Raw genomic sequence first — 21,689 nt, forward strand, 5'->3', positions numbered from 1 at the left:
ATCGTCGGGAGAATGAAAAGCTGCTGAGTTACACTTTGGAGACACGCGCAGGGCCAGCCACTGTGCTCACACAGGCTGCAGTCAGCAAGGATCCTGTCATTCATTTTGGGTCATTGGGCCAGCTGAAGCAGACGCGGAAGAAAATACTTGATGACTTCTTATTTCGGGAGCCTCGTTTTATATACCGGCTGAATTTTCCAATTTGGCAGAGTGGTGAACGGCACTGTTCTCTGTGGCGTGTCAAATCCACAAAACAGACTTATTTTCACTCTACAAGCACTTGTGGGTGCGGTTTTACTTCAGCAAAGATGTTGAATTAGTATTCATATCCTTTATCCAGGCGGCCCGGTAGTCCAGTGGTTAGCACGTCGGCTTCACAGTGCAGAGGTACCGGGTTCGATTCCAGCTCCGGCCTCCCTGTGTGGAGTTTGCATGTTCTCCCTGGGCCTGCGTGGGTTTTCTCCGGGTGCTCTGGTTTCCTCCCACATTCCAAAAACATGCATGTCAGGCTGATTGGACGCTCTAACTAGTCCCTAGGTGTGAGTGTGGGCGTGGATGGTTGTTCGTCTCTGTGTGCCCTGCGATTGGCTGGCAACTGATTCAGGGTGTCCCCCGCCTACTGCCCGGAGATGGCTGGGATAGGCTCCAGCACCCCCCGCGACCCTAGTGAGGATCAAGCGGTTCGGAAAATGGATGGATCCTTTATCCAATCTTTTTTTTTCATACTCCTTTTAGAGATTACAACTAACAATGACACTGGTCAACACGCTTTTCCTATTTTTTTTAAATCAGCGATGCGAGAGGTAGATTTTTAAAGTTCATTTTTCCCCGATGATTCTGACTCCGCCCTCTTTTTTTTTTTTCCTCGAACGCATCAGGCTTGCAAAATAATATAGTGATCTATTTCCTAATATTTACGAATTAAGCATTAGGCTCAGCAACAGGTGGATTTTTATTCTGAAACGTAGCTGGAAATTACGACGCATAGTCAAATCCATATTGTGCAAGCTTTTATAGGTCAAAAAAAAAAAAAAACCTGAAATGCTGAAATGAAAGCCAAAAGTGAGGAAGACAATTGAGTCAACCAAGAATTCGTTTTTGTCATTGCGAATGCTCCGTCCCGCAACCCTTGCAACTTTTGTAAACGTCCCATTTTTTTGTTATGTTTCGAGTGTACTGAGCAGCCACAACCTTTCCCATAACACTATTTTCCATTTCCTATGCTTTGGTTTCTTATCATGCTTTTCCTCTGGTTCACTTTTTTTTTTTTTGGATGATTTCAACACCGACTTTTGATGCATATTTTTTAAGAGCAAAAATATTCCATTGCAAAAATGAGACGAGACCAAAGCTGACATGCCCGAAAAAAATAGTTTTGTGACAAGTTGACCTTCGAGTCACTGTCGATGATTGTGTGTGCGCTATCCGTCGCATTCAATCGTGGCGGTAGATTATTTCCACATTGACAAAAGATGACAATCGCTAAACGGCTGACTTTTGTGTGTGATTTTGGCTGGAAAATTGTGCTTTACTCAACTACCCTCCCAAAAGCAATTAGTGTGTGAATTTCCAGAGGATAAATGTCATCCATTAAAATGTGCCCGGCGGCTACCCGGCTGAAACTCTTCAGTAATACATCTCGTGATATTAGCGTCAGCCAAATTACATGTGGAGGGGCAATAATGACGCTGCCGGCGCCACAGACCAGCAGTCTTTTACCCGGTCGCATTACATTCTGAGGAAACCTATTCGTTGGGGGGGAAGAAAGTAAACAGACGGTTAAAAAAAAACTAACAAACAAAAAAAAAACCCCCGCAAGCAATTAGTTCCATCCCCAAAATGTTCCAAACTGCCCGCATTGCCAGTTTGATACTCAAATACTTTAATATCATTTCAAACTCATTTTCCAACAACAGCCTTGAAATAGAATGGCTGGTAGATTATTAAAAAAAAAAAAGGGAATCGCCACTTCGCAGATAAAAAACATACACATACAGAAAGGACTCTCCAGAACTTGCTCACAACCCAGACTAAACTTCCAATCAAGTTTCAAATGTAAATCTACTTCATTGACATCGATTACTACTTTTCCGATTTCCGATTCCCTCACTTTTCCTGAATGATACTTTCCATGATAGGGGAATCTTCACGAAATAGAGGTTGACTTTTTTTTTTCGTATTTGGAGTGTGGTGTGAGGGTTTTATGCCTCTATTAAGCCCTTAGGAACACAAAGTTTCAACCCTTCTAATCATTTTCAGAATGAATACCGGTGCTGTAAATTCTTGTTTCCTTCGGAGGAGTTCTTGTTCTTGTCTTCCATTTAGAAGAAGAAGAATTAGAACGGTCATCGTGGGAACTATGTTTCCACAACAACAAGGATTTAAAAAGGCTCATTAACGGGAGCGGGATTCTGGTTGAGGTAAGCCATTTTAAACTAAAAAGAAAAATGTAGTTATTCAACGGACGATTCGTCGTCCTCATGCACTACGGGAGGCAGAGTGCGCTCCGCTCACAGTAATTTCTGAACGAAGCCAATAATCAGGAGCTCATGCTTTGACTGTTTACTTTCCTTGTATTGCCTGACACACTGGGCTCTGGTATTCCATTTTTTTGTGGCACTCTGGATAACAGAACTGTACATTTGAACAATATTCGGAGTTTGCAAACAAACAGAGTGAAGTACCGTGTTTGGAGTGTATTTCTGAATGCACCCACGATGATGAGGGAGCAAGGATTTTGGAGGGGGCGGCGAGTTCCCGTGTTCACGGTCTCGGTTTTTGTCAAACAAAAATCCGAGCAAAGAATTGACATTTTTTGATTGGTCCAACTTCGAAGTAAGTAAGAAAAATAGCAAGAAAACCTGTGAAATAATGAGGTAAACCCACAATTGATGAGGTTATGGTCACAAATGAAAACCTGCAATAGAGTGAAGCCGTTAGCGGCTAACCGAACTGCAAAGTAGCGAGGGGACACTGTATCTCCAAATCTTAACAGTTTTCATTCCTATGCAAAAACTGCAAAAACTAAGGTTGTTGTTTTTTAATGGTTTGCCTGAAAATAAAAACCAAAACAACTTTGCTTCTCATTTCACAGTGACGACATGCATTTTGAGAAAATAGATGCAAATAGCATGTAGGTCCATATATTTATGCGTATTATGAACTTGTGTGTGGTGCTAACTTCCTTTACAAAAAAAAAAAAAACAGCATCCTTTGCCAGTCCATGCTTACCGCTTCACTTCAGCCAGCATTTTAGTCGGGTTCCATGGCGGCGTGCCAGGTTCCATGTGTTGTTCTGGCACGGACGATTTTTGTTTGTTTGTTTTGTTTTTTGCTGCGTTGCAAAGTCAAGGTGACTCACGGCGGGTGAGGAGTCCACTCCAGTCCCACCTGGGCGAAGCAGTAGAGGAAGGCCAGCATGGGCGGCGCCACCGTGGACCAGCCTGGTACGAGGAGAAGCGTTAAGGAGCCTTTTTTTTTTTTTTTGCTTTTGAACATCACTGCAGCTAATGAGCCCGCGTGTTGTGTTTGTGTTCTATTTATAGCGCTGTGAACAGGTAAAGGCAGCCGTCTGCAGCTCCTCCTGAGCTGGCTGAATTCCCTCCAGCAATGTGCACCTGCAGCCGCATTACTTGTTGGATTGTCTTTTCCATTTGCTGACACCTAACAACAACTTTGCAAATGTTCGCAGCTTGCTAATGAGACGCTGCTGGACACTGCGTCACACTCGGCTGCGGTGCGAGGACGCCCCAGCGTTTTTGTCTTCACATGTATGTACCGGTACATTTCAAAACAGCACAAGCTCAAATGGTGCCCGTATCGACAGCCGCAACTCCAGAAGATGCCTTCTTCTATAAAATGCTTTATATTTGACTTAATATAAAGTCAAAACTGACTTTTAAAATGCTCTGCGCTAAACAGTCATTAGCAAAGCATAGATACTTAGATAGCACATGTATCATGGAATATTGATGTTTTTTTTAAAAACATTTAGGTAAATGTTAAAAAAAAACATGACAATATTCACCTTTTAGCTTTAAATGGATCACCATGATTTGCGGCATCATATAATTATTGTTTGTGATATTCATGCCGTTTTTTTAAAAATTAGATGTCATTTTGAAATCTTTTCTCTTTAAATTTTTTTTAATTCACCTTTGCGATTTAAAAAACAAAATTATTGCCTCGATTTTCATTTTTTAATAGTGTACATTATTAAATATTTTAACACATTATTCCATGTTATTTATTATATTTTAATTGCACATGATTTTTCACTGTTGTTTTTTCCCCATTTGGAATAGTGCAGAATTTGAAAAGAAAAAGTCTATTGTGTGAAGAATATTTAAATATCAGATATTACATGTACATTATGTAGTTTTTAGGTTATATTTTTTTCAAATCAATTATATTTTATTTTATTCATCATGTTTATCGATTCATGTTGACGTATATATAAAAATATATGATGATTTACATAAAAAATATATACTCCCCCCCCCCCCCCCCCCCATCATAACACCCCAACCCCCTCAATTAACTCCCTAGCCAGACAGCCTTGTTCTCTGTGCCATTGAGTAAATCAACACCGCTGGCCACTTCCCATTTCCCATTAGCCTGAAATGGCGAGGCCATGTATCAAACGTGTGCGTATAATGGCACGTGCTAAAGTAATGCGTTGTGATTGTGGTCCAGCAGCGGACAGGCTTCCACCCGCCGACACAACACAATGACTCAGAGACAATAAATATCCAGTTTCCCCCCCCCCCCCCCCCCCGCTGATTGCTTATGTGGCTTTAATCAAGTGGTTGCTTAATTGCGCCACAGCTTCTTTTCCACTCCTTTCTGCCGCTTGATTAACTCTTTTGCCACGCAGGCCACTTAACAGGAAAGGACGCCGCGTCCAACATCACTGTAGCCGACCGAGGCAGAGATATACAGAACCGTCGTAGCCTGCCAAATAAAGGCATCCCTTCACTCCCACCCCAGCCGTGAGACATTACGGTAGGTTGCCAGCTAGTAACAATACTGAGGTTGATTGGTCGGTCAACGCTATTTTTCACTCACAGGCATCATTTGAATGTTGTTGCTAACCAAAACAGCAGCGTCGAGGCAATTTCAAATTGCAAAGGCTGCAATTTAGGGGGGGGGGGGGGATTTAGGTCGGATGGTATATTGCGTGCGTGTGTGTGTGTGCGCATGTGTGTACTTATATATATGACTTATTCTATGATTGGAACATGAAAAATGTATTATTATTTTTATTATTATGATTTATGTCTAAGCCACACTTGTTTGGCATGATTTTGTGAAGTTGTCATCGCGAAAGCTGAAACGACTGCAAGTCAAAGTGTTGAGTAAATTAATTGAAGTGGGGGGCGGGGAATAAACTCTTTCAAAATAATAGTCTTTTATGTTAATTTATGGTTCATTTGCCTTTATTTGAGCGTAAGGCGAACCTAGAAGACCAAAACATTGATATACAATAAATCAGATATTGTGGATCGTAATACCAATGAATTGTTTGTTTAAAAAAAACAATCCCCCCCCCCCCCCCCTCCAAAAAGAAAAAGAAAAGAGAGCCACGCCTTACTAGAAGACTGCCCATCACTCGCTGGCTGCCGTGACATCACGTTCTAAAAGTGGGTCACGACATGACGACGATAAGAAAACGCGAGTTGCCGGGGAGACAACATTTGAGACCCGCTGCTCTCATAAATGTGTTAAGCGCGATGTATATTTTATTCATCGAAATGTATTTGTACAAGACGCCCTGGGCCCGTCACTACTGTAAAATGTGACTGTTCCGATTGCCACGTGGCTACAGCGAGAGCCTCCGATGAAAAGTGTCAGTTTTAAGTAACTATTATGGGATGTGGCTCAGCAGACTGCGAGCACCACTCATGAGCAGCGAGGTCAGAGGTGCGTCCCACTGTGGCCGGGGCCTGATTTAAAAGCATTGATCCGCTGTTGATGAAGCGCTACGACGTCTAACGCCGCACACACCCTCTTGTATCGTTCTATTATTAGCGCCTGAATGAACCATTTGGCCAACAGAGACTCGCAGTTTTAAGTTTCTGGTTCTGTGGCGTGAATAATTCACACTCGACAAATGGCATTTTTAAACACGCACTTTCTTTTTGTAGGTTCCTCTTCATTTATTAACAGCCAGATGACAGTTGTGTGCGCGTGAAGAAGGTCAGCTGCGAAACATGACTGAGTGGAATATGGTTTTCCGGTGAAACAAACACATCGCTGCTCAACCCGTATTGTTTTGTGTTTTTTGTTATTGTAAAGTGTCCTTGGGTGTCTTGAAAGGCGCTTATAAATAAAATCTATTATTATTATTATTATCACATTCACATTCGCAAAAATGTGCTTCATTTTGAGTACTTGCCCGCCTTGTACACGCCCACTCGCAAAGGTGATCTTTTGATTGGCTGAAGAGTCACAATGCACACGATTGGGGTCTGTGTGTTCATCAATTTATGACCATGAAATGAGTACTAATTAAAGCGCCTTTACCTGAAATTTAGTACGGTTTCAAACACGTCCATTTGATTTAAAAAAAAAAAAAGAGGAAGATTAATAATAAGCAGATAAATTAACGCAACTCTTGCGGGTTTGGTCTCGCCTAAGGGTCGGAAAGGGGCACAATCACACATATTGAAGACATTTATCCTTGTAATAGAATAACTTTTTAAGCCTTTCCCCCCCGTTGTTGTTGTTTTACAAGATGTAGAACTGAGTGAGTGCGTTATTACTTTTTAATCACCTGCAGCTGCCCCCGAGCAATTAAAAGACGTCTCAGATATTTTTGTTTTGTAATGTTGCAATGTCTGCTCCGCGTTTCCGACAACACTAAAATGAGACATTTAGCTTGAGCTCTTAAAGTGAACAAAAGATTGGCATGGTGGGTCTTTGTTGATTTTGGTTTTTGATTTAGAAAATAATTTCATATTTTCCTTGTGTTTCTTTGTCTGTCTGTCTTGTTAGGTCCTGCTGTTTACCCGATCCCCGGTGTTACCCGATCAGCCCCCTCCAAACCTTTGTGTCTTGTCCAAGTGTTCCTCGTTATCTCGTCAATTTGTTTGTTTTCGGTCCTTGTTGTCACGTCTTGTAGAATCCGTTGGCGGTTTTGGTTTGTTACTTTGAATCTTCCCTTCTGGACTTGTGTTAGTTTAAGTATCGCTGATTCCACGTGTTTTTTTTTGTTGTATTTTTGTATGTTTGTTTTTTTTACTCCATCCTGCTTCCTCGACCTGCGGCAACACGACAAAGATCCCGCTGGAATAAAGGTACTCCTTTATTATTATTATTTACCTATGTAGAGAACTGGACTTGCGTTGGTTAGACTGCACTTCACATTTTGGGAAAAATGCTCTCCCTTCTTAATCGTAATTTTCCATCTTAGCAAAACATTTTAGATAACGAGTGCACCTATAGAGGCCATAAATATTTATTTTGTGAAAAAGAAGTTACACTTGGGGAATAAAACTATGTTCATTTTAACAGACTGCAATTATACTTTTCATCTGATGCACACCGATGATGCGTGCACTAGAGTTTGGGAATTCTCTCTTTGGAAAATAAAACTTACACTTGGGGGGTAAATAATTATGTAAATGAGTAATCATTAAATTGTAGCAGATCGGCATTAGTCTTTCTATCTCATGCACCTCAGGACTGCTTTTAAATCCAGGTTAACCCCCCCCCCCCCCACTTATTATTAAGGTATTTTATTTTTCAAAAATATTCTTGCACTGTATGTTCTTTTTGTGATTTGAGTAAGCTATATTTTTTTTACTTTGCTTTTCAATTTCTTTTTAAATGTCCTTTTAATACTGTGAAGCACATTGAGTTATCTTCATTGAAATGCGCTATATAAAGGTACCTTTCCTTGCCATTGGTGCATGCACCACAGTTTGGTGATTATATTTTAATTTGGTCAAAAAAGAAGATTTGTTGGGGGGAAATGCAGACATTGAATTCCACCAGGAGTATGCAAATCTCGAATTACATCAGACCGCCATGACATTTTCAATTTCACGCAACCTAAAAGGTGGGTTTACCACCATTTGTAATTTAAACGGTTTTGGTGGAAAATATGGCCCTGGAGGACTAAAACAATGTAAACGTGAATTCATTTCACCAGCGGAGTCGTATATTTAAACTGAGGTACATACATCAAATGCTGTAGGGTTAACAGCAAAGAACATTAAAAGGTGCTTTGTAGCAGGGGAAACAAACAGTTGAGACGTTTTTTGTAATTGGCTCTCAGCAATTGTGCGCAAAGTGTTTCTCAGCAGCCTAGAAACTCCCGGCTTGGAACCGCATGGCACGGTCCCATCGAGACCCGAAAAAAAAAAAAGAAGAGTAGATATTCCTAATAGAAAGAAAGGTGGCTCTGGGTCCACACGCCAGTAATGAGTTGAAGGATAACGGCGGCGATGAGGTGAGATTCTTGCTGGATGAAGACTGATGACGCTGTGACTATGGCGAGCAAATAAGCCGGGCTTCAAGCAGATGTCAGCACAAAAAAAAAACCCCACAGCCAAATGCACACTGTGAAACAGCAGCATCTCTTACTGGATGAGCATCTGCAGGAACAAAAATATCTGCCAGAAGCCTTTCCAACTGGCTGAAATGCCACGAAAGTGAAACCCCGCCCCAACCCACTCGCATTTTTCGTGCTCTTTCTATTACAATCTAAGATGAATACAAGATACAAAGTATGGCAACGTGACAAAACTCGACTGAGACTAAGATCGTTTGTCTGTTGAGGTGGAGCCAAATTTAGCTTGGGTTGTTGGTGGATGTTAGAGTCTTCGCTGCATTTCTTGTGCATTTTTTTTTCCTCCCAAAAGCAAATCATCCGTCGTGAAACTGAAATGCCGTTATCTGCTCCAGCCGTCCCAATTTTTTTCTTACATACACAAAAATATATATACTAATAGCACTATATTATATAAGCATATAAATAAAGGAAAATTATGTAATTACTGTACCCATTGTAATCCCGTGTTGGAGGTATGCCTTTAACTCATTCACTCCCAAAGACGTTTTTAAACGTCTTTTCAGACTTGGTCTACAATTGGCTGGTACTGAATGAGTTAAGGAGTGTGGGCGAGTGAATGACATCAGGACTTGGAGTTTGGTTGATCGCTTAGTTTGCGTGTGAGCATTTGGGCTGGTGTTGTGGCCGACAGCAACTCTTTGAGTGTTCTCATTTTGTACTTGTGTGTTTGACCGTTTGTCCCGTTCCATAGATGGATGAAAATGAGTCGTGGCTGTGGCTCTCCTTGCCCACATGTGAGGGTAGAGGATCCTACATTCAGCCTTTTGGTATAGTTGCCCTGTCAAGTCAAGCATGTGCCAGTCGTGTTTTTTTTTTTTTCTTTAGTCTTTCTGCTGTGTTGTGTCAGTGGGAGGTGCCCATGGGCCGTCAGGCCGCCATTAATGTCGAACACTGGGACATTACAGCACGTTATTTATTTATTTATTTATTTTTTAAATACTTCACCGAAGCAATGGCACGGAAGGCCGGTGTTACCTTGAAGGAAAACGCGCTTCCAGAAGATCCTGCCGACGTGAATGCCCCCGAGGAAGAACAGATTAGAGAGGATGAGCATGGCCGTGGAGAAAGCGGAGAGCAGCGCGGCGCAGCGCCTCCTCGTTGCCGCAGAGGAATGCCGCTCCTGGGAAATCAGCGTGGGGGGGAAAAAAAGTGAAGCGCCACAATGCTGTGAGGGAGACGCCACCGAGCGGCAATAACAAAAGTGTGTCGAGCGGCGCAGTCGGACCTTATTACCGCTTTGAGGAGGCCAAGCTTCTCTCGAGAGCAAAGAGAAGATGGTGCCCCGCTGCCGCTAATGTATTACAAACACACTTTGACTCACTCGAACTGTACACGGCAATTAGATGTGACAGCATCCAGCCAATGTGCGTCTGTGTAGTCCAAGCATTTGCTTTGCATTCAATTGAATTATACACCCACTCCTGTTTTAGCTATGAAAGATTTGATCATGAACCAACCCTTTTAAGCAAACAAGCAATTAAGGGGAAATGTAGGACATCAAATATCCTTTAAAAGAAAAAGTCCGCCATAGTTTGCTTTTGCACGAGTTACAGATACATCAGGCTAGACTTTTTAATGTGCATCTGATCCAGATTCTACTTCACATTTTTGTTTTTAGTTCACATGCTACTGGTTAGCACGTCAGCCTCACAGTGCAGAGGTGTGGGGTTTGATTCAGGCTCCTGCCTTCCTGTGTGGCGTTTGCATGTTCTCCCTGTGCTTGCGTGAGTTTTCTGCGGGTACTCCGGTTTTCTCCCACATTCCCAAAAAAACCCCACACGTGGCAGGTTAATGGAACACTCTAAATTGTGAGGGTGAGCACAAATGGTTGTTCGTCTGTGTGCCCTGCGATTGGCTGGCAACCGGTTCACGGTGTCCCCCGCCTACTGCCCGAAGACAGCTGGGATAGGCTCCAGCACGCCTGCGACCCTTGTGAAGATAAGTGGATTAGAAAATGGATGGATGGATGGATGCTAGTAGGCCTCCCATTTTGTTTGCTGGGTCTTCGCCATATGCAGGATTTTTTTTTTGTACGCCTTGCTTGAAGCGGTTGAATGAATTCACAACAAGCCATCATAACATGCACGGTTAATCCTTTGATGAATTCTTCTAAAATGTCCTGATGATTTAATCCCCCCTGATCCCCCCAAAAAGTTGGGTCAATTTCTTTATTTGAATTTAGAGAGTCCTTCATATTTTCAAAGCTATTTGTAGAAAAATATATGGCTAAAAGCTCTGGTGGAGGTCTGTGCTCCTGTCATATTCGTATACGCGGTATGTGTGCGGAATGTTTTGCAACTTACAAAAAAGGAGCGAATGAGCGCTGAGCCAAAGAATGCCTTCAGGCCGGTTTCCACAAGAACGCCCAGCCAATTCATCAGGGCCCAGCACTGAAGGTAGTCATGGCCACCGTGCCAAAGGCAGACGAAGCCAAACGCCAGCGCTGTGGATAACATTTTATACCTCACTCCGTGATGTGAACCTCCCAGAGGCACGTAGATGTATCTGCAACATGAGCGGGAAAGGACTCATTTACACAGGCAATTTTATCTGTTAAAAACACACACACACACACACAAACAATTTAATTAGCATTTCTCAGTATGTAGCTAATGACTAGTGCGGATGTGAAACAAAGTAGGGTTAAAAATGTCCTTCACTACCCTGCGTCATGTCATGTTCATAGATTTTTAATCAGATAAAGTTACCTCTGATGTCGGGAGCCCAAAAAATAAATAAATGCTCCCTAGAATAACAATTGTGGCACCGGTGTTATTAATGTCACCGGATGGAGTGATTTGTTTGTTTTTTTTCCCCCCAGTGATTCACACAAACACATCTTCCATCACTACATGCTCTGGCCAGACAAGGTTCAAAGTCTACCAGTAGTCTCGGGTATATTGTCATTATTTTTAGCTGATCAAGTTTTCCACATACTGTATATTCTAGACCACCGCTGCCAACAATCAAAGTCGACTTGCAAATTTCAGCTGAACCGTGTGTTTGCGCTTAGCTATTCCCCAATTTGCGTCGTAGTAATTGGTGTCAAGGAAGTGTACTGAGGTTAGCCACCTCAACTGAGAGCGTAATCTCTTCCAATAATTTATTAAAACCGTTTGTCAGCCATTATTTCCAAGGTTATTCCCATACCCCGGCTTCCGATTTGATTCAAACTCAACAAGGTGGAAAATTCCCAGGTTGTTTTGTCACCAATTCCTGTGGCGGTCCCTTTTATAGAGTCCAGCCTCACAAGAAAAGGGTCTAAATCACAGGTGTCAAACTCAAGGCCCGGGGGCCAGATCTGGCCTGCCACGTCATTTTATGTGGCCCGCAAAAGCAAATCATGTGTGTCAACTTGCATGATCCTTGCAAAAATGTGCACCGCTAAAATGTGTCAAATTGTCCTGTGTAATAAATAAGAAATGAAATTGAATATTCATCATTAAAATGAATAAAGTAGCTGAATTTACGAAATTCCTTTCAATATAGGCTCTGTAATATCTGCGCTGAAGATGCAGCATAGCCAGTATGCACTCATAAGCTGTAATGGATCCTTAGAGGGGGAAAAAAAAAGCAAAGTTGCCGACTTGCATACTTTCCAAAGTATGTCAAGAAGAGCCAAAAAAAAAAAAAAATGTGATGCAGTTTCTGCATACCCTACAAGATACTGCACCACAGTGAGCCCCTAAACCAGCCTCGGAGCTAACGTGACTCTGGCAGTCATTGTCATGACGACAATTTATTTCCAGGAAATGGAGAGTACTCATGGTGGAAGGAGGTTAACCATGGTGCTCGGGCAAACACTTGTGGCGTGTCAAGTCATCACTCATTTGCAACAGAATTGGAATCGCTACGCTTGAATTATCAGGCAAACAAACATTTCCCCCAAACTGAATCAAGTTAAACAATCAATCGGGAAACAATTCCCAAGTACAATTTTTCAATTTCCATCCTTGCCGATATCCCGTTTCGCCTCGGTCAAAGATAGATTAATTTATGCTCTTCCGTTACTGACGCGTCAATTCAGCAGGCTCTCCATGTGAATGGGGCTCGCTGCAAACTCATTATTTCAGCTACCCCGTGGTTAATCAAAAGTTCCTGAAAGACGAGCCAGGGTTTTCGGGAGCTTTGAAAAGAGCGGCCAGTTTGGCGCATTGGCGAGGGACAGCAGGTGTGTAAGCAGATGGATGGCAACCAGCAGGCAGGAGGGCAGCGTTGTATTTTAACGACGTAGGACGTCACTACTTTAAGCTGATGGGTGAATATAAATCGACACGTGGAGATTTTCTCACTCGCTTGAAATAAATGAGAGTCTAAATGCCCAACTTGTTCATCTAAGATGCACATTTGCACGGATTTGGGATCAAACGCTCCTTCTCATATGCACTTCAGCTGCAAAAACTCAAATTTAGCAGCCATCGAGGACCCTCCAGCTGGCTCGATAGCTGTACCTGCAGCAGGTAATGGAATGACAAAAGAAGGAGCCACTTTGCAGCCAGGGGAGACGGGTATAAGTGAGTCATGGTCTCACACCCACGCCGTCCTCCTCAGACCGTTTGGGCGCAATCTCACCACCGCATTAGAGTCGGTTTAAAAGCACTTTTGACGAGAAGCGGACATGCGGTGCATTGTGTGCCGTTTATCATTTTTGCATCTGTGGTGGAATAATTGTGAGAGATGCCATTAAGCGTAAGGGGGGGAGGGGGGAGGTTAGCGGGGGTCGGTTGCCAACGGACACAGGCTAAAATAGACATTTCCATTTGCAATAGAAATCCTTTATTAATTGAGGCCACTTCAACCATCCAATCAACCAGACTTCAGACTGAACTAAACTTCAAGACAGAAACTAGTCAAAAGTGTCTTCAAGCAAACATTAGAAACATTCTATCATGTCCGTCGTTTTGCAGATGAAACACACCGAGAGCTGTAATCCCATTTTTAAAAGTGGATTTTGCACTTTGTTAGTTCGTGGAAGATGCCAAAACACTGAGGTCATGAAAATAAATCAGTTTATCCGATAATTTGGGGAAAATCAGCAACCATGTAAAATCTACGTATTAAGTCCGAAAACATGTTTGGTCCATATGAGCATATTGTAACGTTTACCCCTATGTGAAATGTTTTAAAATCAAAATAAAGTCAATCTAAGACACCTAACATCAACTTAATGAGTTCTAAGGTTGGGGGTTCTAAAATCAGCTCCGGCCTTTATGTGTAGTGTTGGTATTTTCCTCCCCATGATTGGTGTTCTTTGGCTACACGGGTTTCTTCCCACATTCCCTCAAAAAAGTTCATTGAACACTCTAAAATAAAAATGTAGTCTAAATTGTCCTTAGGTGTGAATGCTTGGCTGACAACCCGTCCATTGTCTAACCTATTTCTCTCCAGCTTATGTGCAATTCTAACGCAATGAGCAGAAATGCTTTAAAAAGTGAATGGATTTATGCATATCAAAACAAAGCAGACACCCCCACTAATTAGTCATAATAAGTTCTGAATAAAAAAAAAAAAAGGAGAGACAAGGGAGCTTGTTCTCAGACAAGCGTGGCACGGCCGCATCTACGCCTTCACGGAGCAACGTACCTCCACCAAGCGGATCGCAAACTCCCGACAGGCTGCAGCACATTCGGTGGCAGGCACACTAATAATAAAAAAAAGCAAGCCGTCCGAGGAATAAGCCGGCAAACGGCGCTGGCTGCTCCATATGCACATATTCAACAAAGGAGGCATTTCTCCAGGGTTCGGCGGGTGGAAACGCAACAACAGAAACGCACTTGCTATTATTCCCCAACAACGACAACATGCAAGCTCATAATCATGAGAAAACCTCCATGCAAATGCAGCGTCCTTGTCTATTTATGACCAAGTGTGCAAGGCAGCTGCAGAATGCCCCCAAACCCCTGCCCTGCCACCCCCACCACTTTTTTAAAAAAAAGGTTTTTTGCACATCAATAAGCTGCCAAAATGAACATGCGCTTAAGGGGGGAAAAATACAATTCAGATAGATAGCTGGACAAAACAAAGAAAAGTAAAACTACTCACCTAATATTGCCGGTAGTGAACAGGAATTAGTTAAGAGTGCAAGACTTGGTGGTATTTTATCGCCATTGCTGCAATCAACTAGCAGTATGTACCCGTCCGTACCTTATAAAAATGTGTGCATTTCTGTAATGATATTCAATTAACTGTTCTGTGTATATTTTACTGAGAAGATCATTTTCTTTTGTTCTCTAGACTGTAGATGGATGGATAGACTTTTGGACAGGTGGATGAACGGATAGATAGAATGAAATGATCAATAGAAATGTAGAACGACGGATGGCTCAATAAACAAAGATGTTTGTATGAATGGATTGCCAAATAGAATAAACAGAAAGCGTGACAAGATAGGATGCACATCTTATGGAGGGCCTCTTACCTGAGGAGCCATCGATACAGGCCCTTGTCAAAATGCCTGTAAGAGTGGAGAGACAGAGCGAGAGAAGGGGAGAACGTTAATTGAATTCATTTACATGATAATACCATGAGCCAGGAACACCTGAGCTTCATTATGCCGTAGACTAAATAAACGCAGGCATGTTGAGGAGTGTACCGTTTGTAATGCTAGACGCGCTCTCCCTCCTACTCTCTTGCCCTCTCTCGTTCGTCATTAAGGAGATGAAAAGAAGCAAGTCTTTCAGAGTTGTTGCGCTCAGAAAACGCCGCCTGTTTTGTCCATGACGTCAGCAGACAGCTTTATGCATTCCATCAATGTTGTCGCGACATGGGCCAGCTCAGCGTACGCAGGATTGGCGTGCGTCACTGGTCAGCAACATTGGGCCGACTTGTCTATTGAGAGATGTGCGCAAACGTAGCAATGGGGCTGGTCGTGTCTAAAAATGCACAAAGAATGCTCTCCTTCAAACTGCTTTCATGTCTTGTATCCCGGCGCATTCTGTGATCATTTCAACAGTTTGTCCCATTAGAAATGGATCAACCCGCATTATATTTTCTTGAATAACATCCAGCCAGCGGCATGATGGGAGGCTTCCAACCTCATTTGAAAGAGGCACTTCTTAGGTGAACTCATTCATTGCGGTGGATATTAACTGGTATGTTCGCCAACTTGAATATTACAGTTTACTGCCACCAACAAATGTATTCATCAAGCCTCATGAGAAACCGGAATGCTTGACGAGGGCCAAGCCAACATGCTCGGCAAACTTTGCCTATTTAATTTTTAATGTATTTCGAAAAAGCATATCGTCGTGTTTCAATAAATTGCTACATGTGTAGATTTGTCTTGTTAGAATTTGGAAATACACATTTTAAACAAGGTTGTAAACAGGCATTAAAATGAAATCTTTACACTTGAAAAATTCTAACATTCATTTTGTGCGTCAACCGCCCACGATCATGAGCCGTTCCTAGCCAGGGCTTCCAAATATACAGATGAGTGGAAAGTGTGTTATTTTTATGTGATTTATGATAAAATGATGATTTACAATCCACTTAATATGTACAGTAGCCTAAATGAAACTGTAGATTTTGTGTACAGTATTATCAAGTTAAATCTTCTCAGCCCTCTACTCTCCACCATGCACGAATTGAGAATCTTGCTCACATATTAACAATGTTGCTAACATCCAACCACAATCGTCATTTTGCTACAGTAGTTTCTTTTTTTAGGGGAAAATAGTGACTAGAGGAGTCAGAAATGTCACAAAATATAGCAAATGTAGTTAAGTTGCCAACATTACAGACACCAGTTGTTCCTTTTGGCTTGCTACCTCACCCGTACTTACATCCACACATGCACCTAGAATAAATGCAGCGCTTATTTGATGTTTTACTTTGACGTACATTTTATTATAACCTCGCAATTCCGTTCCATCAAGTTAGGAGCTTTGGTCCTCTAATCTTTATTCTACAGCGCCCCCTACAGTGTAAAGGCAGCAATGTCATGTGCTGGCAAGGCTCAAGGTGGCTCGTAAATAGCCACTTCTGACATGTGCAAGATCTTCAATAGAGTTCATTAATGGAAGAGAAGTGTATTTCTTATGTGCTTGTGTGTGTTTCTGTGTGTGTGTGTGTGTTTTACTACATTAACCTCTCACCCTTTAGCTCCATTAAAAAAAAAAAAAAAAAGAAAGTAAGATGAGTCCTTGAGACGCTCAGATGTCATGTGGAGGTGACTGTGGTGGTGATTGCAAGTAATGGTGGGCGGGGCGATTCAGAGCGGAGGGGGGCCGTGATTGCCTAAGCGCAGACACACTTTCAAAAGCACTTGACATTTAATGCAAGCCTTTTCTCCTCAAGGATGTATAGCCCGCGTGCCGGACAAGGAATGCTTGGGCGCGGGGCACTGAGTGAATGTGACTTACCGCCACATGCCAGTGAAGCTGTACATGATGCTGACACAGCGAGGTAGACCAGGAGGAACCAGCTGGTCCAACGTAGCCAACATGGACGGGAGACCGAACAGCACCAGGTACTTGACAAAGAAGAACTGCACCAGGGCCAGAGCCAGACCACCTGCCCAACAGAAGGATCAATAGTTAGCAGGATTAATCATATCAATGAAAATTATTCGAGCAACACTAAACGTACCACGATAAAATGCAAATAATGCCACTTTTCATTCCTAGTGTATAAAATTGATTACATTTCTCAATTGAAACCATTTTAATTATAAAAATTGTATTTCAAAATAATTAAAAAAAAAAAAGACAACTCATGCTCTTGTAAAATAAACATCCTTTCGGGTTTTTTTCCATTTATTTAATTGTATAAAATTGTGAACACAAATAAAAAAAACATTTGATGGAGAAAGTTAACATTTAAACTGCAAGCTAATTAAAATGCAAAAGATCACATCTGAATAATGGAACAAGGTCAGTGAGAGCAAGTCTATTTTTTCCCCCCCTTAGCCTTGCATGTCATTAACTTCCCTTTGTAAAGAGGTAGATCGAGAAAAACATTCTCAAGCAGGGATGGCGCCACACCGGGACTAGGGGATGCTATAGCCCCGTCAGAAATTGATATAGCCCCAGTTCAGCCCTTCCAGCATTTCATTTCATAATACATTTATAAATAATTTTATCATCTTCTCTCCCTCTTGCTCAAGTTCTCCTTTAGCATCGGGAGAGAAAAACCCTGGCGACGTGCCTGTGCTCAAGTAAGAACACGTGCACTAACCTAAAGCCCACGGTGGCAGAATCTCCAGATAGGTCTCATTGGACTGGATGGCGTGCATGTACATGACATGAATCATGTACTCGGCGATGCACCACCACATCAGGATCCGTGTCGAACGAAGCAACAAGTAACGAGCACCTGCTTTGTGCCGGTCACTCTCCTCTGCGGGCTTCTGCATCTACAAGGTGACACCTCAACATCCGTGAAGCGAACACATGATAGCAACAAAAATAACACTAAAAAAAAATCCACGTGAGTGTCTTCTTTGATGGCTTCCAAATACACTGAATGCCTGTTTACTGCGGGAGATAAATTGCATCCTCAAATTGAGTGTTCAGTGTTCGGAAAAGGGCTACAGAAATCTGATGCAAATGAGGAGGTCATATTGAGGGGTGGGGGGCGCGAATTGACACATTTGCTAAAAAAGTTCATAATTGTGCGTGGATGCCACAAAATGGCCGAAAATATCTATCCTTCTGACTGTCTAAATGAAATTCCTCCATTTTTTTCAACATACAGTAGCTCCTTGGCCCTAAGATGCTGCAAGATGGCCTTGTGAAAGGTGAATAAATAAATGATTTCATAATTCATTCAATTTGTGTTGCTCACCTGCTCCACATAATCGTTAAAAGTGATGATAGGTCCGTTGTAGAAAAAGGGATGGTAGAAAGTGTACGACAACAGCCAGCAGAGCTGCGGGAGGGCGGCGCCATGGATCGCGGTGCGACCGCAGTGCTCCAAACTGAAGCTGATGAGGCGAAGTGTGCCCACGGCCACGCCGAAGAGCAGCAGGTAGTACTCCTCCTCATGCTCGTACCAGCCCCTCTGCGGGAAATTCAGGGGAAAAGTTTTTTTTTTAACCCCATTAACACTGTCTAAAGTAAACTATATTTCTTGGGTTTTGCTTATGATATTTTTTCTTTTCCTAGTGACTGCAAACATTTCGGATTCAGTTTCTTTTGAATTGTAGTGTATAATTGGTTATAGTTTCTCTGTAATTTGAAAATATTTGTTCGACTGAAATGCCTGTTATTATATTGTATCATTAAATGTTTTAAAAGACACGTGTAATCAAGGTGTAAATTAAGATTAAAAAAATATATATGAAATGTTGTCACTTTTTTAAAATTCCAAAAATATTGCTCAAATCAACGAAAAAGTCTGCAAGAAGATTTCGCCTTGGCCTCTTGCACCATCTTGTGTCCATTAAATGTAGTTTTGCAATCAGCATCTGAGGAGGATGTTAAATATGAATATACCTGTAGTCATTAAAAGCACCATACCGGGATAATTTTAATTCTACTACTTATCTGTGTTTGCAATCAGGAGGTACCGCCACCTGGATGTCTTGAAATGGTCGCACATGAAGAGTGCAGAGGAGCAGAAGGTTGCAGATCCAACAGAGAGCGGGCCTTCTGAGTTGTGCCACAGAGAAAGACAAAGCCACATGGAGAAGTAACACGGCCACACCTCTGAGTCCCAACACACTGCAGGCCGCAAACAGGCCGTAAACTGTGAGCGCCGCAACCCGAAACTGTTGACAAAAGGGCAAAAAATAAAATACTGAATATATTATGCATTTTTCCATCACAATTTAAAACCCATGGATCTTAACATGTGGCACACTTTTCACACCACAAGGAGCAGCACAATGTCCATTTAATTCAAGCAAACTGTTCAATTATCTCATTACTGTATGTTTTTATAAAGTATCGGTATAATATATAGTGCTCTTTTTTGTACTGTGTCCTCTTTAATCACTCGTGCGAGGTTTTGTGTATATGTTTGTTGACTCCAACCTGTGGGTAAAATATGCTGCAGAATCTAGATATGACAGCATGTCCAATCAGAGTCCACAGCAAGGACTTCTTTGCCCACTCGGTCCAGAAGGTCCACTCAAAGTCTGACACATCCTAACCAAAACACAAGGACAACATACAATCACAAGCCTTTAAATGATTTTGGAAAGAAAGTCAGTGAGTGAAAATGCAAGACAGGAGCCATGTTACTGTTATATAAGGTACATACTACATTAATAAATCTGAATCTGGTGGAAACATGCATTTATTTTGTACTATTTTTTACAGGCTATGGCTCACATCAATGATGGAAACATTTTGAAATGCAGGAATTTATTTTGGTCTTTGGTTTAAGAGGGACATGCAGATTTTTCATATTAACTGTATGTGCAATGTTTCAACTTTTGACCACAATTACTGAGGACACTGCAAGTTAAAGAAGGTAATGGTCAATATTTTCAAAACATACCCTTTTAAACCCCGTAAAGAGGCTCCTTTCCAGGTGAAAATGTCTATCCAATCCGGCTTCATGCTCTGAAACACAGGAGCTGGCAAAACTATATTTCCCAAGCACTGTCAACAACCTAAGGCAATTCCAATTATTCTCCTACCTTTTGAGAACCTGTGAAGTTCATAGAAAGAGTAAAAATGGGAGCCAAAGGACAACAACCAGTAGACAAGGAGCTCCGTCCGTGGCAGCGGCGCTGACTGGACGTATGTCATCTGGTCGTAATCGCTGCGCTACAGTGGGCCTGTGAAATAATTATGAAATTACCATACATTGTGCAACACAAGTTTAGTTGTGAATGGCAAATTTCTGAAAATATAAAAACTGAAGAAGTCCCATTTATTGTGTGTAAGTATTCACAGCCTTTGCTCAATACTTTGTTGCCTTAAAGGTTTTTCAAATATGATGTTACAAGCTTGGCACACATATCTTAGGGCAGTTTTGTCAATTTCATTTTATAGAGAAAAAAATTGAATCATTCCACTGCCCTCACAACGTTAATTTTTTTTAAATGAACACACATTTCACTAACTAGTGATAATTATTTTTAATCGCGACCTCACTGACGGTTGCTAAGTAACGCCAAACTCTTTACGACAGTCACGTTCACGGCAAACGAGCTCCGTCTACGGAGGACGAAGTAAGCTAAGGTACACGGTTGTGAGTGTATTGTTGAAAAATGAGATGTTACAAGTGGTCCTGTTTTTACGAGAGTGCGAGGTTATTTTCCCCCACAGCCGTGTCATTATATTGACTTCCATGTGCCCCATATTATTGTACTGTATTGCATATCAGTCGTAGATAAATTCGCGTAATTTTATTTGGCGTGTTACCTAAAAATGTCATGTAGCGGTCCATCTTTTTGTCCTCAAGCCAGTCCACGCTCCACGACAGCGAGTGTATAGTTCAAATTTGAACCATTATATTTGAACTTAAAATATAACTTAAGCACACATAAAAAGTGGCACAAAACCCACGGACTCACATCCGCCTTCTTCTCTTCTTCCAGTGTGCTTCAAGCTTGCCCTTCGTCAAAATGGTCGCCCCCTCCAGCCAGGGATGACTTGACCGTGTACAGTAAGTTCTTGAATTAATTTTGTCTTCGAGATATAGAGTAAACAGTACAATAATGTAATTAATGTGTGTATTTTTTCTTCAGCGCTCAGTGATTATCATGTACACAAGAGAAAATTGTGGGTGGTTGTGGGAAGTAGTGATGAAGTACAAATACCATTGCTGTTATAAAAAAAAGATTTGTCCGTTTTACTTCATACCTTTAAAAACGAGAGTTGCTGAAAATGATTTTTCACATACCTGTAGTTGGATATTTTTTTGCCAAGTTCTTACTTTTGTTTCCTACATTTCTTTTTCCTCTTTGTGTTTAAAAAAAGTCATTTCTTCAGGAGAATTTTCAAGTAATGGAGATGCTGCTAAAACGAATAAAGAACATGTTTGGAGCACTTCACTTCATTTCCTACATTTCTTTTTCCTCTTTGTGTTTAAAAAAAGTCATTTCTTCAGGAGAATTTTCAAGTAATGGAGGTGCTGCTAAAACGAATAAAGAACATGTTTGGAGCACTTCACTTCATTTTGCGTCTATATTTATGTAATCCTTGTTCTTTTTTTA

General features: G+C 41.7%; 2 protein-coding genes across 4 annotated transcripts in view; one reads left to right on the plus strand and one right to left on the minus strand.

Annotated features, from left to right (window-relative positions):
• Positions 1-1,858: 1,858 nt before the first annotated feature.
• hhat (hedgehog acyltransferase) lies at positions 1,859-21,120 on the minus strand. Of its 2 annotated transcripts, none has more exons than XM_086121685.1 (12): positions 21,048-21,120; positions 20,166-20,306; positions 20,024-20,088; positions 19,555-19,668; positions 19,095-19,289; positions 18,365-18,580; positions 17,756-17,933; positions 16,942-17,092; positions 14,997-15,032; positions 10,882-11,083; positions 9,554-9,698; positions 1,859-3,443 (listed from the first exon to the last, which is right to left on the minus strand). In XM_086121685.1, exons 2-12 carry the CDS (start codon positions 20,275-20,277, stop codon positions 3,358-3,360), a joined length of 1,500 nt encoding a protein of 499 aa, XP_085977811.1. In that variant the 5' UTR covers positions 20,278-20,306; positions 21,048-21,120; the 3' UTR covers positions 1,859-3,357. The 2 variants fall into 2 exon arrangements, with proteins under 2 accessions (XP_085977811.1, XP_085977810.1); XM_086121684.1 differs by having other exon boundaries at positions 20,896-21,075.
• LOC147199082 (uncharacterized) overlaps positions 20,671-21,689 on the plus strand; it is a 122,858-nt gene continuing 121,839 nt past the window's right edge. For both annotated transcript variants that reach the window (XM_086121691.1, XM_086121690.1), the window contains exons 1-2: positions 20,671-20,712; positions 21,072-21,139. The gene's annotated coding sequence lies outside the window, so the exon portion shown is untranslated. The remainder of the gene's footprint in view (positions 20,713-21,071; positions 21,140-21,689) is intronic.

The sequence above is a fragment of the Hippocampus guttulatus genome, chromosome 10 (assembly GCF_054856545.1).
Source record: "Hippocampus guttulatus isolate MCC_2025c chromosome 10, RoL_Hgut_1.0, whole genome shotgun sequence".
Taxonomy (NCBI): Eukaryota; Metazoa; Chordata; class Actinopteri; order Syngnathiformes; family Syngnathidae; genus Hippocampus; species Hippocampus guttulatus.

Bases quoted from the DNA above. Each gene is read 5' to 3' on its own strand.
- hhat (XM_086121685.1), bottom strand. From the start codon at position 20,277: ATGACATACGTCCAGTCAGCGCCGCTGCCACGGACGGAGCTCCTTGTC. The intron at 20,089-20,165 runs GTAGGAGAATAA...CCTGTGTTTCAG, and splicing joins ACTTCACAGGTTCTCAAAAG to AGCATGAAGCCGGATTGGAT. The intron at 11,084-14,996 runs GTAAGAGGCCCT...CTCATGTTGCAG, and splicing joins CTGTATCGATGGCTCCTCAG to ATACATCTACGTGCCTCTGG.